At 46.2% G+C, this 17,694-nt stretch overlaps 1 protein-coding gene across 6 annotated transcripts in view; it reads right to left on the reverse strand.

Moving 5' to 3' along the window:
• Positions 1-777: 777 nt before the first annotated feature.
• KLHL3 (kelch like family member 3) overlaps positions 778-17,694 on the reverse strand; it is a 124,638-nt gene continuing 107,721 nt past the window's right edge. For 4 of the 6 annotated variants that reach the window (XM_081286816.1, XM_081286817.1, XM_081286818.1 and 1 more), the window contains 5 exons: positions 17,374-17,475; positions 14,073-14,201; positions 10,818-10,958; positions 8,934-9,077; positions 778-5,147 (listed from right to left, as the gene is read on the reverse strand). In XM_081286816.1, the coding sequence (XP_081142942.1) occupies positions 5,119-5,147; positions 8,934-9,077; positions 10,818-10,958; positions 14,073-14,201; positions 17,374-17,475 (545 nt within the window). In that variant the 3' untranslated portion in view covers positions 778-5,118. The other 2 variants (XM_081286819.1, XM_081286820.1) reach the window with 2 other exon arrangements.

Consider the following 17,694-nt stretch of genomic DNA (forward strand, 5'->3'; position numbering starts at 1 on the left):
CAGATGAGCCTGAGCCCTCTGTGCAGTCCATCTGTCACCTGAAAGACAGTGCCTCCAACAATCTGAAGGAGCCTGGGGGTCTGCTGTCACAACCGAGACAACCATCCACATCTACTTCACAAGAGGCTCATCTCCCACAAAGTAGTACCCAGTGTAGCTGGCACCTTCCCCTCCAGGCCCAATTACCAATGATTGCCAGTCACGGCCATTGCCCAAGCCACCTTGCAGCTCCCAGAGGAACTGTCCTGTCTAGGTCTAGGCCTCATTAAAGAAGGTCTTTGTGGGTCTGTGCCAGGACCAGCCAACAGAGACCAAGAAAACCCAGACCCTGCCCAGCAGATCTTAAACTGATAAATCTTTAAATCTGAAGACATGCAGGAATAAGTCTTTTTCATGTCTGAGACGTAGTGGAAGGCTTGGCTATAGAAAGGAAATACCAAGAAAGGTTCTCATAGCTTAGTTTATTAAAGTGAAACACACAATATGGGGGAACCAGAACTTGATTCCCTGTTAAAATAATACATTTGAGGAAATGTTTCTCCAACTATCACTGTAACTGATCAAGCATGTGACATTGTTCTTTTACAAGATATATAGTTCCTAACACCCATGCAGAGAAGACCGGATCGAGGACCTTACCTGTGCAATATGTTGTGTGGGGTGCCAGTGATCCAGTTGATTGCCTGTGACAAGCAGAGACAAAGAGCCCACACAGACATACATATTCAGTGTCTTGAGTTTTCTTTCAAAGAAAGTATTTCACACGTCATGTACAAATTAAACACAAAGTCCAACAAGAGTCCTTTATTGCCACTGAAAATGGGGGGAAATAATTTACAATCTCATAACCAAAGGCAAGAACAGAGCCCTAGGGCAATTTGTTTCTGCAAATGCCATAGTCCCATGCGTTCCTGCCAGTTGATGGTGCATCCCAGTCACTGAGTCCCAAGACAAAGGTTGAACACGGTCATGAGGTTGTGATTATCCACCCTGGAAGAAGCCTCTTTTGTTCCCAGATGCCGGAAGTGCTGCCGCTCTCCTGCTTGGTCAGTAGATACACAACACAGCTGAATACGAGGGGCTCAGGACTCTAAATAGTGCAAACACTTAAAAAATATACATTCCAACCTCCTTGCTTCTACTGGCAAACAGAGCCTCAAAAACTCCACCTAACTGGAATATGAGTGTGCTCAGCCTCCCAACTTGATCCAACGAGGTGCAAATGGGGAGCATGGAGGTGATTTAAATGGCACCTGTCCCAACAACAATACAAATAAATGTTTAAAAAAAAACATGAGGCTATGTTAGATAAATACACAAAACAGAGCCTGGAGTGGAGACACAGCTCGGGAGATAAGTCCCAAGTGTAGCGTGAACATCTGCAGAGCGCATGCTGAACACGTTCTTCTTAGGGACCATGGTGGACCCCTCCAGGTGAGACAGGGACAGATGCTTCCAAAAAAGACCTAGCAGCAAATACCTTAGGTCCTGGAAGTTTCAGAAGAATAAGAGAACAGAACAGAATGAGGAATGGTCTGCTGGACCCAGAAAACTCAAAAGAGTGTGGGCTGCCGGGCAGGCCACACTCTGCAGTTGTTCCATGCCCGTGGGCCAGGCTCAGTACCAGACAGTAAGAGCTACCAAGAGGTGGGCCAACCCAGCCTCACCCCTCAGGAAGCAGACTCCAAAAAAAAAAAAAAAAAAAACAGCTAGACAGACAGACAGACAAGCAGTATAGTTGGGTAAGTGCTAAGTTAAGCTTAACATTAGGCCCTAGCAATTTAAGAAACACCAGTGACTGCAGTTTCTTTTCCCCCCACCCCTTGGTGCCGGGATTGAACTCAGGAGCTCATGCATGCTAGGCAAGCACTCTACTGAGCAACATCCCAGCCCAATTGCATTTAAATTTAACAGTTTCCCTTGAATATGGTATAAAAATTGAGGCCCATCTACCTGGAGCTCCTGAAAATCTGTTTGAGGAGGGGGAGAAACAAAGGGAAGACAGCAACAGGTACAGATTGTGTGTGAGACTGAATGAAGTACAGAACATAACATTTCATCACGGTGGACAATAAAAAGCAAGTCAGATATTTGAAAAATGATCTTATAAAAATATCTACATTAAAATTTTAGCCTGAAAGCTATAGCTTCAATTTTATAAAAAGACAATCTTTGAAAGGATCTGGCTCAGAAATATACAAACATTACACAACAGATACCAAAGTAAGACAGCTCAGAAAGCATCTGAGGGGATATTGCAACTGGCTTGTCATGAAATAGAATTAAGTATTCTTATTGCATAGCAGAAAATGAGGTCACTTCATTTGCATAATACTGCAACTTTTGAGATGAAGAGATGCCATTGGGTACTTAAGAGAAATAACTTTGGAATTCACAAGCTGATTTCTACACTGTCCAAATCAGTAACCAAGTGGCATCTAAGCTGCTTCTAACCTTGGGCCTCAATTCCATTTCCCCACCGCAATCATATTCCAGATATGCCACTGGCAAAGCCGCTTTTGCAAGCAGTAGTGGCCACCCCAATGGGGGTGGGAAGGGGGAGATGTCACCTACCATGTGACCTGCACTGACTTAAAGTCAGTCTGATGTATCCACTGTGGGGAAAGAATAATACCTGGGGATAAAGAGACAGCAGTTTCAGGATGGCACCTGTGGGCAGCCACAGAAGAGTGGCTTTTTGGTAGTGACATGCCAGTGTCCTAGTCCCCATGAGAAAGGATGCATGAGGATGAAATAAACACGCCTCAGCAGCACTGCCAGCAGGGACAGCGCCTCCTAGGCAGGGAGATGCCAGGTGGGGCCAACAGCGAAAACCCAAAGGCGGAAAACACAGCTGACTAGCTTTCAGGGGAGGGATCTTTCTGGGAAGATGACACATAAAAACTAGCCTTCCCCATGTAAGCACAAATGTCTAGCTCCTTGGTGGTGGGAGAGGGGATGGGAATTCGCCTCTCTTCTGATTGGAGGGCTTGTGTGAACAGCATACCTCAACCTCATTCTTACTACACGTACCGTCCCCCAAACAAGTGCTGGAACTTCTTTGGAGAGAGAGGAAGGACATTTGGAATAAAAAGCTTATTCTATCAACTTCCAACCCAGGGATAGGCAGAGCTCTGGAAATCACAGCCATCCCTGCTGTGAGACAAATCCCTGCTGGGTAAGACCAGAGCACCTAACTCAAGCATGCCTTGATTCCTCCGGAAACATCTTCTAGTTCCACCCAAGCTGTACTAAAATATCCTCTTACCAAGGCTATAAAATCTCCTGGGTACCTTGATGCTCTCCAAACATCTCACTGAAATAACACTTGCTAAATACTGGGAAGAGAAATTTCAACTACAGGAGTGTTGTACAGGAGTGCACAATAAATATACTACCTGGAGAGAGTCCTAGTCAAAGTGGTCAACTAGCTGGGGAGAGTCCTAGGTTTCTAACTGCAAGGGCAGGGGACAGAGGGGTGCCAATCTCCTGGAAAATCTGCTTGGAAGAAGCACAATTGTATCAGAAAGCCAACATCAGGGTTCATAAAGTCCCTTGGCTTCCCGACATCAGGAAAGGTTAACCCAGCTCCTAAAGTGTGAGACTATTCAAGACACAAAATGTCAATGTCACAATTCCAACATGAATAGTTTTCTAGCTTGGAAACTGCGTGGCTTTAAGGTTTTGTTTTTTCGTACAAATGACCCCTGCACCCTCAAATATGCCACTCCAGATGCTTGAAATTCTATCATTGATAATTCTGACCAATGACTTAGCAAAGCTCTCATCAAACTCCTCTTTTAAAATGCAAGTGTCCTGGGAAGAGATCTGAAATCTAGGGTCCACTGCCATCTCCCCCCTCACAAGGGAAGCAAAGAGGGAAGGTGTCCTGTAGGCTGAGGCACAAACCCTGAATTGGAAGGAGAGCACAAGAAAAGGGAGACAAGCATGAGACAGACCTGACCCTTGTCACAAAGTCCAAGGGCTGACACCAGTGGGTATACTCCTTGAAGTCCTTCACGGCCATCCGAATCATATGACCCCAGCCAACACAGAGACAGAACTATCTCTGGGTTTGATGGAAGGGTGACCTGTTACTTATCCTCCAAATCAGAACACTTGTCAGTATAATTTGGTGCTGTGAATAATGAGACCCAAATGATAAGTATACATGGGGGCTGTCCTGTCCTGGGAAACCCAGAAGTCAGACCCCTTTCTGAGACCACTATGGGCAGGGATTGAATCCTTACCACTTTGGTTTTTTGTTTTTGTTTTTTTCTTGTATATTTTTTTCTCCAGTGTGATACCTGGGCTTCTCTGAAGAATTTGTTTTCCCTATGGAAGAGACACAAAATCTACCAAACCCAGAATCCATGACATCAAAGATCAGAGGCCCAGATATGAAGACTGGGCCATTCTCACCTTCCCAGAGAAGAGCCTGAGGAAGAATGTCTGGCGAGGAGCACAGATTCTATTTGCTCCCTGGCCTGGTACCCAGAGGACATGGCAGCTTCAAGAAAGGCCCAGAGCTACAGTAGTCAAGTCACCTGTACAGGTACGGTCAGAGGACTGCCCTGCCCTGGCCGATTACTCCTAGACATGCCCAGCCTATCCAAGTGGATCCCCAGAAGACAGCAGCTATGGCAGTCTTGGGGTTTCCATGGGACAAATCCAGAAGAGAGGTTTCTGTGATTTTGAGTTTTAGCATGGTGAAGGGATCAGTAGTAAAGAAATCCAGTGGGATGATCACATCACACATCCCCACACCCCAGCCGAGAGAAACACCATGTTTTACACACACACACACACACACACACACACACACACACACACACACACGGTTCTCTGTTGTCCCTGTAGAAACAAGAAAAAAAGCCCAAAGGTGCTGCTGAGGCTGTCAGGAAGTCCGCTGCTCAGGGTGGAGGCCAAAGCACCTTGGGGGAGAGGGAGGTGGGTCACCCAAGTCCACGCTGCGAGAGGCTGCACCGGTGGGAGAGGGTGCTGCTCACACCACCTCGGACCCTCCCAGTGAGTTGAATCCAGTCGTTACGGTCCTGCGGCTCCCAGTCACAGGCAGCACTTGCTCCTTCCTCCGTCTCCTAGCATTGGGAGTTTGGGTCACAAGGACTTGTGGATCACAGCAACACCTAACATGAAAGAGGAAGAAAGTGATCACCTTAGCTTCTCCAAAGTTATTCAGAGTCCCAGGGAAGACAGCCTAAGTCACAGCTGAGGGAAATGGGTACACTTTTTATCCAAATATTAAAGGGTTTGTGAACCTGGGCTCCCAGCACTCAGCTATTTCCCACTCTAACAGCCAATTCCTGGCAAGACATTTAAACCCACGGGCACAGTCCCTCAAACACTGCAGGTGGGTGGACTCATCCTACACCATCACAAAGATCATCCAGATCTGAGACATCTCAGCTAATCTGCAGGCAGCACCCTCATTGAGAATACAGAGGCCCTGCACAGCTCTGTACCTGTGTCACCACAGAGAAATGATTTGTGTCTGATTTTAGAAGACACTGAAATGAGTTAGGAAGAACAGAAGACTGACTTCATGGAAGCAAAAAAAATATTGAATGTAACCCTAGCTCTGCCACCTGTCATCCTGCACTGTGGCCTTAAGCCAAGTCCAGTCACCTCCTTACACCCAGTTCCCACACTGTTTAATGTCATCTTACCAAGAGGCTCTTCCAGTGCTAAATTCTTTAAATTCTTTCAGCACCTAACTTGGTAAAAGGTGAAAGAGTACGACTTGGTGAATCCATGTGTGACCTACAATCTCTCCGTAGTAGACTGACGCTACATGAAAGACACTGTAGACCAAGTCCTCTGCCACAGACACCAGCCAGTTACATGCTTAGATTCCCAGACTACTCTGCAGCTGGAAGTGCCAGGTGGTCCAGCTGTGGCCAATGACATTGTGAATGCAAGTCAGCCAGTGCTGCAGCCTGGACTTGTCCTCATCCTTCCTGGGATGCTTATGCAAGGTCAAGCTATGAGAAAGCTGGCAAAGGAAAATGGAGGGAGATACCTGGTTCTTCAGTGACAGTCTGGGTCACCAGTGAAACTGTGGATTTCTTCCTACCTGAGACAAATACACTTCCTTTCTTATACAAGCAACAGTCTGTCAGTTTTTCTGGCACCTGCTGCTAAACAAAAGCCTACCTTAAACAGTGTCTACAGTTAAGATGGTTATGGGAGCCTTGTTTTAACATATTCTCACAACTATAACATGTTCTGGTTGAAGAGAACACTGCTAAAAGAAAGCCCAGGATACCCCATACGACAGATTCTGCCAAACGTCCTTTCCTGGATAATGGTGACAACAAAGATGCGTGGAAGCAGAGAATCCTGAGTCTGGAAAAAGGAATCTATATGACCTTGACAACATCTCACCTCCACCCTGGACAACTCTTTCATAAGGTAGTTTTTGTTTTTTGATTTGATTTTTTTTTTTTTTTTTTTTTTACCAAGGATTGAACCTAGGGACACTTAAACACTGAGCACATCCTCAGCCCTTTTTCTATTTTATTTAGAGACAGGGTCTTGCTGAGTTGCTTTACAGCCTCACTAAGCTGCTGAGGCTGGCTTTGAACTTATAATCCTCCTACCTCAGCCTCCCAAGATGCTGGGATTACAGGCATGCCCACCACACCCAGCAGGTAACATTTTTTAAAACAGGCTCCTGTATTGCTTTTTTTTATATAAGCATTCTCTTTTGATTATAAAAGTAATATATTCTCATTATGGAAAATGTAGAACACAAAGAAAAAAATCTTTCAGCCTTTCACACAAAAACAACTGCCACTATCTTTTTGGATTGTTTCCTAGCTTCTAATTTGCGTAGTGATTATTTCTTAGCTTCACATTTGTTTACTGAGAGGTGTTCGGTGCCAGGCAGGCGCTGTGCAAAGCACTGTACACATATTATCCCATTTCATTCTCACAACAGCCCTCAGAGGCTCAGTGTAGTTTTGTTCCCATTTTACAAGTGATACAACAGAGGTTAAGTCAGACTGAATACCTGGTCCAGAGACCCAGGGCTAGTGGCAGAGCCAGGATTCAAGTTCAGATCTGACTCCATTATCCATTCCCAGAAGCAGTACCTGTTCAAGCCCACCACTGCCCCAAGACAGAGCTACAGGATTGAACAGGGTTCACACTGCCCAGCCCCCTTTAACTGAACACCTGTCACAAATATTTTCTCATGACATTAAAAATACACTTCTGAAAAAATAGCCCAAAGATTAAGTATTTTCCTTATGAAAGACATTAAGTAGTTCTTGTTTTTTTGCTAAATAATTAACACTCCAATAAATAACTCTCTGAATCTTTACTTTTCTGAGAATGTCCCCAGACTTTAAGATTCACTGGGGCAAGGGATTGAACACAAAATTACATGCTTGTTTGTCTGCTTCCCACCTACATCTGGTGTAGGTAGAGAGTGAAAACAGGCACATGAAATATTCAGTACATGTAGGAAATTCTCACCAGCCATAGTGAAGCCCTCCTCTCTCATTAAGGCACATGTAGAGCCAAGGGGAGATCCCACCAGTGTCTCAATGTCTTATCCTAGAAAACAGCCTGCTCATCTCTCTACAATTTAAGAAAGTGATGGTGCTGATTTTCATAATTAGCCATTGGAACAGAATCGCTCTAGGAACAAAATGCTTCTGAAATCTTTCCTATTTAGCTAAAACAAAACAACAACAAAAAAAAAACATAATTTTTTCTCATAAGGTGAGAAAAAACCCTACAAGAGGAAAAAAGTGAAAGAAGTTCATTGCAATAGGAGCCTTGTGCTGAAAGAATGTGATAAAACCCTTTGGAGCCTGCCTGATACCAATGGAGTCCAGATGAGGACTAAATGAGAAAATGTTTATAAATATTCAGGATAAATATCTGGTACATTCTGTGTGCTCAATAAGTAAGTGTCTGGCCTAACTATTCCAGTTTCTGGAGACCAGATTCAGGAGCTGGGCTACATCGTGGCTATACATTTGCTTGTCTCCCCAAAGAACCTGGACTTTTACAATATCAACCCTGATGTCTCCCCAGCCCCTGTACCTTAGCAAACCCCACTCACACTCCACAAGAAATAGGTAGACTCCACATCAGCCTACCATTATTCCTACTGACCTCTTACCCCAATCCTGAGCCAGGGTAGTATAAGGGGTATAGCTTAGAAGTCAAACCCAAGACTGAATTCTGACTTTGCCATGTTAGTTTTGTGGCCTTTGCCAAGTTAAACTCTCAAAGCTCGGTTTTATTATCTGTAAAATGGAAGGATACAGTCCCATTCAGCCTTAGGGTGGATGGAAAAGAAGAAGGTAAATGTGTACACTGTACCTAACACACCCTCCCATGGCACAGAGAGGGGCTCCCAGCAAAGGGCAGTTCTTTGTGTCATTGTGACCCACTGTTAAGGATTGATGGAGCCCATCTCCTCCAGGTGGAGGTCCCGAACTTGCCAATTCTCAATTTATTACCCTATCAGGTAATAAAGATGTACAGGGCATTCCACTCATAACTCATGTGTACTTCATCTTGTATTTCCCCTGTTCTGTGCAGATAGGGCTTATCTTTCCAACTCAACTTCCAGAGAGCAAGAACTGTACTTGTGCCACCTAGGAGCCTGGTACAAAATAAGCCAGGAATAGCAATGAAACTCTAAAGTGTTTTGTGGCAGCGCAGATCATTTGGAAGAAGCTCCCTGAAACACTACAATAAGAATGCTAAGGCTACATTCAGGTTCACAGGGGACAGGCTAATTATCAGCATCTTTCCTGGGCACAGAGTGAAGGAGTGGTAACAATGTGACAATTACCTGCCACCCCAGGAGGAGGCACTCAGTCCCAAGTTAAGCAAGCTCACATCTCCTCCCCCCCTCCCCAGCCCAGGGTGGGTGGAGCTGGAACACAGACCTGCATAGCTCCGGCCAGTACTCATGTTGGTTGGTAGCAGTGTCCACTTGTCTGTGACAGGATTGTAGTACTCCACCGAAGCCAGGTTGCAGGATCCATCGTCTCCTCCAACCACATACAGGAGCCCATTCACTGCACAGACCCCTGGAAGTCAAACAGAAGTCACCGGAGACATTAGGGCACCAGAGACCTGGATTGCAGCAGATGCATGCTGGCTGCCCTGGAGGTTCATTCTCTCACACATGGTGGGACCACGGAGATCCAGCTCTGCAGGTCTGGGTTTGCTCAGAGGCGGCACATGCTGCCAACAGCCACTACCAGGCTCTGAGGATCCCCTATCCTAACAGTTATTTCTCTCACTACCACACAGTCCCTCAGATGTTCCCTCCATCCCTTCTGATAGAGCATTGTGAGTTCTCTCAATGAATACTGAGCACCCAGCACAAAGACCTCCCAGCCCCGCAAGCTGGAGAACAAAACAGTTGAGTGATTTTGTACATGCTACTAATTCTCTGCTTGTAAGCTTTCCCCTGTGTGGTGCTAATGGCAGTGTCTGTAACTCCTTCACAAGACAGGGTTCTAAATTCACACACCATTCCCAGGGTCCAGGCTCCCCTCCTATCCTTAATGGGATTACTTAATGGGATTAGATTACTCCTAATCTCAGAGTAAACCAGTTGCAGGGCAAGGTCTCAAGAAGTGGGGACTAAAGATTAAGAACGTATAACTAAGATGATGCCCTAAAAAGTAGTGTTGGTATCAGCGTTGGTGAGGATACTCTCAAATATTAGTGAGAGAATAAAATGGACCACCTTCCTGAATGCACAGGTGCTCCCTCTGACTCAAACTTCCACTTTTCACCTTTTATTATAAGAAATAATTTTGAATATGTGCATTGATTTAACTACAAGAACCATTTACAATAACCAAACTACTACTTAGACTCTAAGACAAGAAAATAATGTAAACAAATTCAGCGTCTCATAGGATGTTGATGAAAGATGGTGAAGGGAGCTTTTAAAAGCAGTTATAAAACAGTGTTATAGTGTGACTCCATATTTGTTATTAGCAGAAATATCTATATGTGAATATTTGCATATACTCCTGTTTACATTTAAACTTTTTCTCAGACTTCAGATCCTGCCTTAGGGTCTGTAATTCCCTGCTCATGTGGCTTAAGGTCAAATGCCAAGTTAAATCACAGCAGACTCAGGCACTGAGTAAATCAGTAAACTTCCCCTCCGTTTATACTTCCAACAAGTCAGCCACAAATGGGTTTAGCAAACAGGTAATATGAGAATGAAGGTAATAATTCTGCCTGAAAGAAACCTGTTTGTCTTTCCAGCCTGGGAGGGTGGGCTCAGCTGATGCTTTCCCAAAGCACAGAGGCATGACCAAAAGGACAAAACTCCAAAAGGAAATAGCTTGACAGGACTCTCAGGCTCCAGGAGATACACATCTGAACCCCCTAGGGAAGGAACAGTGGAAGGGAAAGAAAGGACAAGAGACACAGGAAGTACAAAGAAGGGAATAAAGGAAGTGGTTCTCCTGGAGAACAGTCAAGGGCCCACCTTTCCCTGTAAGGAAGGAGACAGTTGACATTGCTTCTGTCAACTGCATGCAGGAAAATAATCACCGTTCATAGGGGGATGGGGTGGGGGGGGGATGACGACCCTTGTGCATCTAAATGCAGAGACCTGTGGCAAGTATTTTGTGTCCTGAGCTCTCCCCGCCCCTCACCTAGAGCCTGCCCAGCAGATGGATACTCCCTCCCTATTCAGTGTTTGAGCTCAGCTTGAGATGCTGAGAATCTCTCCCCTCTTCCTCTCATGGAGAGTTGTTACGTGCAGAGCGAAGAGGCCCAGGACTCCCACGTCCCATTACCTGCATTGCGTCGGCACATGTTCATGTCCGCCACCTGCTTCCAGGTATTTGTTCCAGGATCATAAACTTCAACACTCTTCCTCACCAAGGGCCCATCATGACCGCCTGTGGCATACAGCTGTCCGCTGAGCACCCCAACCCCTGAAAGGCAGAGCAGTGTCCGGCCTTAGGCTGGCTACAGGAACCAGACACCATGAGGCCTGATGTCCAACCCCAGATAGTCACCACCAGAAGGTGACTTGGGGAGTGCTGTTTTATCTCCCTGGACTTCAGTGTTCTCATCTGTAAAACAGATACAATGATACCCTTCCCGCCTCCTCAAGAGATTGCCAACGTGGAAATGTTGAAATATACGGCAAATATGACCCCATTCCTGTTTTAAAAACATAAAAAAAAGACTGAAATTCACCCAAACATTCAAAGTAGTTATTTCTGGGGAGTAAAATCACATTTCTTTCTTTTTTGCCTACCTATAATGCCTTGCCTTCCAAAACTATTGTATTACTCAGCATTGTAATAATCGAGTCAAAGGGGTAAAAATTGAAACTAGCCATGCAGTAAGTGTGCTAAGATTATTACCAAAGAGACCTCCCTCATAGTCTTGAGCGGAAGCTGTTTTTCTGCCCACTTCTCTCCTGGATGCCAGAGGGCATTAGACCAGGCACTGAGCTGGCCAGCCTGAGGCATCATTTACAAGCTTCAGTGCAACCTTTTAAAATCCTTTAATACAAGTCAAGGAGACAAAAATCAATAAAGGAGGGTGGTGGCACCTAGAAAGAGCAACTGGCCTGGTGACTGGGACACCTGGGTTCTAGACCTGCCTCTAATTCCTCCATTGGGTGATCCTTTCCTTTCTGGGCCTCAGTTTTCCCATTTATGAAGGAAGGGGGATGGAATGGGTCAGAAATGCCTGTGGACTACTCCCCTTGGTGGACAGGCTGCATCTCCAACAGCTGGGGGATTTCTGAGAAGGTAGGTTCACTCCCAGACACACTGGTCAAGAGCCTAGAAAAGTTCCAAGGGTAATTAGGATGTGCAGCCAGGTTTCAAATTCAAGAACTAAATTTGTAAAACATAAACTTCATATGGACAGAGAACTGTCTTATCCTTGCCTTGTTCCCTGTGCCAGGTAGTTTAAGTCCTCAGCAGACATTTGAATGACAAAGTGTATAAAATTCCCTTCAGCAATTAGGTTAGCAAACTAGTGGTTCCTAGCAATTGCCCTAAACTAACAGCAGATGGAGCTGTTGTACCGGCGATGGCTAGCTAATAGATGCAGGCCTAGCAAGTCAAATGGGTTCCTAAGCTCCACCTTCCCTTCCTCTAAGGTGGGCAAGAACTGCTACCCCTGGAACCCTGAGATGGCCTCCTTTCCCCTAAATATCCTCTGGTGTTGCCCACACCTTACTGAGGAAGGAAGCAGTCTTCCAGGCACTCGTGGGCGGCCTGATCCATGAACTCAGATGCAGAGGTTTCCCGTATCTAGAGCCCAGCCTGGGTACCTCCAAGGGTCTCAGGCACCTGGAAGACAGGGCCTTTGGTCTCTGGGCCCTCAGCCACCAAAAAACACCCCTAAGACAGTATGTAGGTTCCCAAGTAGGGGGTGAGACTTGCCAGGGGTGAAGCAGCCAGGGCAACAATAATCTGAGCAAAGAGTTCATTCCCTAAGTCAAGGTCACTGTGTCTCCTAGGGACAAAGGTGACATAATCCTGGGTCTTTTACCTAGGTTTAAAAGGCAGTATCAGGGCTTAGTAACATCCACTCAACAGTAACCTTCTAAGCAGCTTACAGACAAAGGTTACTTCATCCACATGGATGAGCGTGAACTTTCAGAGGCAAGTGAGAAGTCCTAGTTTCAGTAGATCTGCCTCAGCACACTTTCCCCTGGGGAGCTTCCTCAGAACAGCCGAGCACGACAGTGTGCATAACCCGCTCTTCTGAGCTGTTCATACATGCGTGAGCCTTGAGCACCTGCTCTCATGCCTGGAGAACAGGAGAGGACTTCTGGGAAGTATAATGTATGGACACTAAAAATCCTAAGTTACTATAGGAGTTTTATGGAAGGGAAAAATCATGGGATCTGTGAGTTGAACTGGTCCTTAAGGAACATCTGCTCCAACCCACTCATTTCATATCTGAGAAACTGAAGATCAGAAATGGAGGGGGTCTTATCCAAGGTCACAGAGCAAGTTAGAACAGACCCAGCACTGAAGCCCAAGTTTCCTAACTGCCAGGCATCTGCTCCACACTCAGGAAGGGCTGATCTGTCAGGATCAGCAGAGGCAAGCTCCCGAAAATAGCACTCCAAACAGGAACATATCAGAGGGGTTGGGGGAAGAGGGGAGAGAGAGGCGGGGGAGGGGGGAACAGATGGTTACTTTGAGTTGTGGCTGGGAATCAGTAGCCACACACCAGAGGAACTGCATCCATGGCCTCTGCCTACCCCCTAGTCCTTTTCCTGGGGCCTCTAGGAACATGGAGAGACCAAGCAGGGAAAGAGGGACTGCTGCCACAGTTCCTGAAACAGCCCAAAGGACCACAGAAGCACTAGTGGAAAACCACTTGGAAGTCATTCTCTTCCCATGTTGGAAGGGGGTGGATGTGAGGCAAAGGGGGGATGAGGGAGGGACACAGGTTTATTTCCAGATATGAAGACTTCCAACCTCAAGACAGGGATTTCAGACAGGCAGGCTGGGCTGTGTCCACTAAAGTCTGGGCGCTTGTCCTACTACCTCACAGGAATGAGCCTCTCGTGATTAATCTAGGGGTTAAAAGACAACTCTGGAGAGAGAATTCCAACTTTGGCAATTACTAGTTTTATGACCGTGGACAAATTATTCAACCCTTAGTAGACTTACTTCCAAAATCTGGTAAGTGGAATCAATATTATCAATATTGTAATATAACCAATATTGTATCTGCCGTTCAGGGTTACACTGACTAAATATAATACTGAGGCACAGAAAGGGCCTATTAGGACAGTGCCTGGTCCCTAGTAAGCCTTCACTTTGAGGAGATATAGACCCTCCATACAAACAGGGTGATGATAAAGAACATTATTTCTTCCACTCTCTAGCAAAAGGATCTCTGGGAAAGGTGCACTTACAAGCACTGTAGCTGCAAAGGTGCTAATGGGATTATATACAGTAGAAGGAAAAAAAGAAGAAAAGTAAACTACAATGTAAGGTTATGTCACTGGGCTCCAGACCTGGCTGTGCGCCAAGCAGCCAGTCTGCATCCTGAGACTCCCCTACCTGCACCACTGCGGCGGGTGCTCATGTCAGCCACATATGTCCACTCGTTGGTCGCTGGGTTGTACTGCTCCACGGTGCTCAGACACTGGCGGGAGGCCCCATCATAACCCCCAACGGCATAAAGCTTCCCTGGAACAGACAAAGAGGATGAGGATGGTGCCAGGGATGCTAGCAGGGCACTGAAGCTTGGCTGACGCCCACCTTTAACCCATAGGGCACTCTTACTTTAGACTGCTGGGCCCCCTTCCTCCAGAGGAATGCCGGCTTATGTCCCCAGCAGGGGAAACCATCTTCACATTTCTGCCTTCTACTTGCTCCTAAGTCCTGAGCTCTCTAGAAGCAATTCTGAACCTCGTTCTAAATAAGAACTCCAAAGACCCAGTTGAACCTATGACTTGGCACCACCAGGCTCAACATATTCTTGCTGGTGAACTAGGTTAATGCTTCTCTAGAACAGAGCACCTGTACTGGATAGATGGAGAGCTGGAGGGCTCTCGGCTATTACCAGGCAGGCTAACCATCTGGCTAACGGCTTCCAATAACAGATGGGATAAATGTGGAAAAATCTTCTTCAGTGAGAGCCCAGACTCGAGCACAGAGCCACTGTTTCTGTTCTTTCCGTATTTCCACAGGCAGAGCTTGTGTGTGGAGTGCTCTATGTAGATTCTGGGCTGAGGTGGCTGGACTTTTGTGCAGACAACGCTGGGAGCTCCAAGCCATGCATGAGGGCCCTGAAGCACCATCATCTATTTTTAAAATAAAAATACCACAAAGCTATTACCCAATAGCATCATTTCTTCCTGGGGCCGGGGACTAGGAGCAAGATGGGACAAAGGAGCAGAAAATTGGTATTCTAGCTGCTTGACAACAGAGATTTGAACCTTTTGGATTTAATGTCTAGTCTTAGAATTCGATGGGACAGCCCTTTCTGTAGGGGAGAGGAAGTAACCCTACTTCACCTGATCTTGGGGGGCGGGGAGCATGAGTTACAGAACAAGGATGTTGAAAACCAGCTATAGGCTGAGTAAACACTACCAAATGCAAATCTTTTTGACAGGATTATTTAATCAATACATTTTGGGGGTCATTATATGCTTATATAAGAGTACAACAAAAATGAGAAAACCTGAAATAAATACTTGAAGTTAAATTTTTAGGCTCAAAACTATACCCTACCACCAGGGTTACTGATGTATGTAAGAAATGTAAAATTATTCTTCTATTGTCACTGGGCCTGGTTTTGTTTTCTTCCCCAGAGTCCTCTCCACTGACACTTCTAAAAAAATAGACCTCTCCTGCTCGTTCAGCCCTCACCAAAGTCAAAGCAAAAAAAACCCAAAAACAAAAACAAAACAAACAACAACAACAACAAAAAACCAGGCCACCCACATGGTGTGGCTGGTTCAATGTGACCTTTCCTTAACACACCCCCACTCTGCTAGGGAGCTTCTGCCTACACTCTGATCCTAATACTCTCTTTTCCTGAGCAGAGATTCTTCCAAGAAGCCAGGAGAAGCTATCCTAATTTCCTCCATGTTTTCTAAGTGTCCTTCAGACTCCACAGCGTACAGGAGAGGATGCCAGGGAGGGGAGCAAACCAGACAATGAACAGAGCTGCATTCCTGCCTCCACACCTAGTCCCACTGCTGCCCCAGGTGACTCACAGCCCACGGAGCTTTACATTCAGGAGGGGAAAGAAAAGTTAGTTCCAATCTGTCCTCCACCTCCACAGGGCAGGCTCCAAGACAATGCTTCTTCCACACACAGAACATGCTCACAAAAGCCTTTGTCAAGGGGAGTGTTCTAAATTACTACCATTAAGGCACCTCCTCTAACCCCCACCAGCCATTCCAACCCTGCATCAGCTGAAAAAAATACCCACTCAAGGTTTCTCCTTGACTCTATTAACAGGGATTTGCTATTTTTAAGCCCTGGTCTATTGTTTCATATTCCTGGCTGAGGAACAAGGGGGGAATGGGAAGGTGGCTAGACAAAGCACTTAGATTTGGCAGACAAATCAATTTCTGTTCCACCAAGAGGATGAGACAGCAAGAAACAATTTATCTTGGTTGGAGGGAAAAAAATCCTTGTAGTCACTTAAGATGACTTGTTTTGTGTGTTAAAATAGCTTTAAATGAAAATTTAAACTATGCAAACCAGTACAGAAAAAGAATATTTCTATTATTGTCTAACTGCATATTCCACTCAGCCCAAAGCATGTGTACATGGGCGTGTTCTTGCTGTGTGCATGAGAGAGAGAGAGAGAGAGAGAGAGAGAGAGAGAGAGAGAGAGAAACACACATCTATGTACACGTCCAAGTGAAGAAATCTTCCAGTTGTCCCCACGCATCAGGACAGGCTAATGGGCCAATGACATCCCATAAACTCTAGCCTTTTTGGTTCAAAAAATACTTTATGCCTTGGCACGTTGAATTCACACATATTTGTAAAACTCCTACCCATTAGCACTTGTTAATGGTCTGAAGGAGCAGAGACAGCACAGCACAGTGGAAGAGCATTGGGCTGGAGCTGGGAGACAGGCTGAGGACTGGCTGCGCAGTTCCCTACCACCGCGGTGTGCAGCTCATCCCTGAAACTCTTTGGGACTCAGTTTCTCCATCTGGAGAGAGTGGAGAAACTCTGAGTTCTGCCTATCTTCTTCAGAAGAGTTTTGGGAATAAAATGAGAGACGGATAATTTACAAACAACTGCACACTGTCTGGCCAGGCCCCCATCCAGCCTCCTGCCTCACCCCGCACACTTCCAACTGCCCTGCGGAGAGAGTTGTCAGACCTGAGAAGAGGCTCTGCTTAATGTGCCATGTTTGCACATATGAGAAAAATGTTCAATAGGGGGTGGGGTTGTGGCTCAGTGGTAGAATACTTGTCTAACAAGTGTGAGGCGCTGGGTTCAATCCTCAGCACCATATTTTAATAAATGAAGTCCCATGAACAACTAACAAAATATTTTTAAAAAATTAATCCAAGAAAATTAATCCACCACAGTGGGGACTCTGGGTTCCTACCCTCAGCAGAGCTGTTGACAAGTGGACAGAGATAGGATGGCATTTCCTCTGGGCTCTTCCTGTTTTCCCCAACCCAATCAAACACCTCTCAGCCCTGGGCTAAAGCTTCACCTCCCTCGTCTCAACCACCCTCTTCTGTTAAATCAGGAACAATGGCTCCTAACTCAGCAGTGATCTGAAAAAATGGAGCCATGTTAGAGCATCGGGCATGATGCCAGACCCAGCACAAGGTCTGGGGGCCAGGGTAGGGCTGGCCGCCCACTGCTGCCTCCTTACCCTCCACAACGCCCACACCCACACTGCTGCGCCGCGTGTTCATCGGGGCCACAAAGAACCACTCGTTGGTCTTGTAGCTGTAGGCTTCCACTGACGCCAGGCCTGGGAGACAAGAGACTCGTGAGATTCTGCGGCACCAGGCCTCCGCTGACAGTGGGGAGTCCAAACCTGGGGGCTGCAGATCTGCATGCATGGCCTGGTGCCACCTCTGCCTCTCCATGTGGCCCTTGACGACTCCCTGAAACACATCTGCAGTGGCCACCTGAGGGGACACTAAGACTTGACTCAGAGGACGGGTTATGAGTGGACGGGGGTGTGCCT

This window comes from Spermophilus citellus, assembly GCF_964194105.1.
Source record: "Spermophilus citellus genome assembly, chromosome: 1".
In the NCBI taxonomy this organism is placed as follows: Eukaryota; Metazoa; Chordata; class Mammalia; order Rodentia; family Sciuridae; genus Spermophilus; species Spermophilus citellus.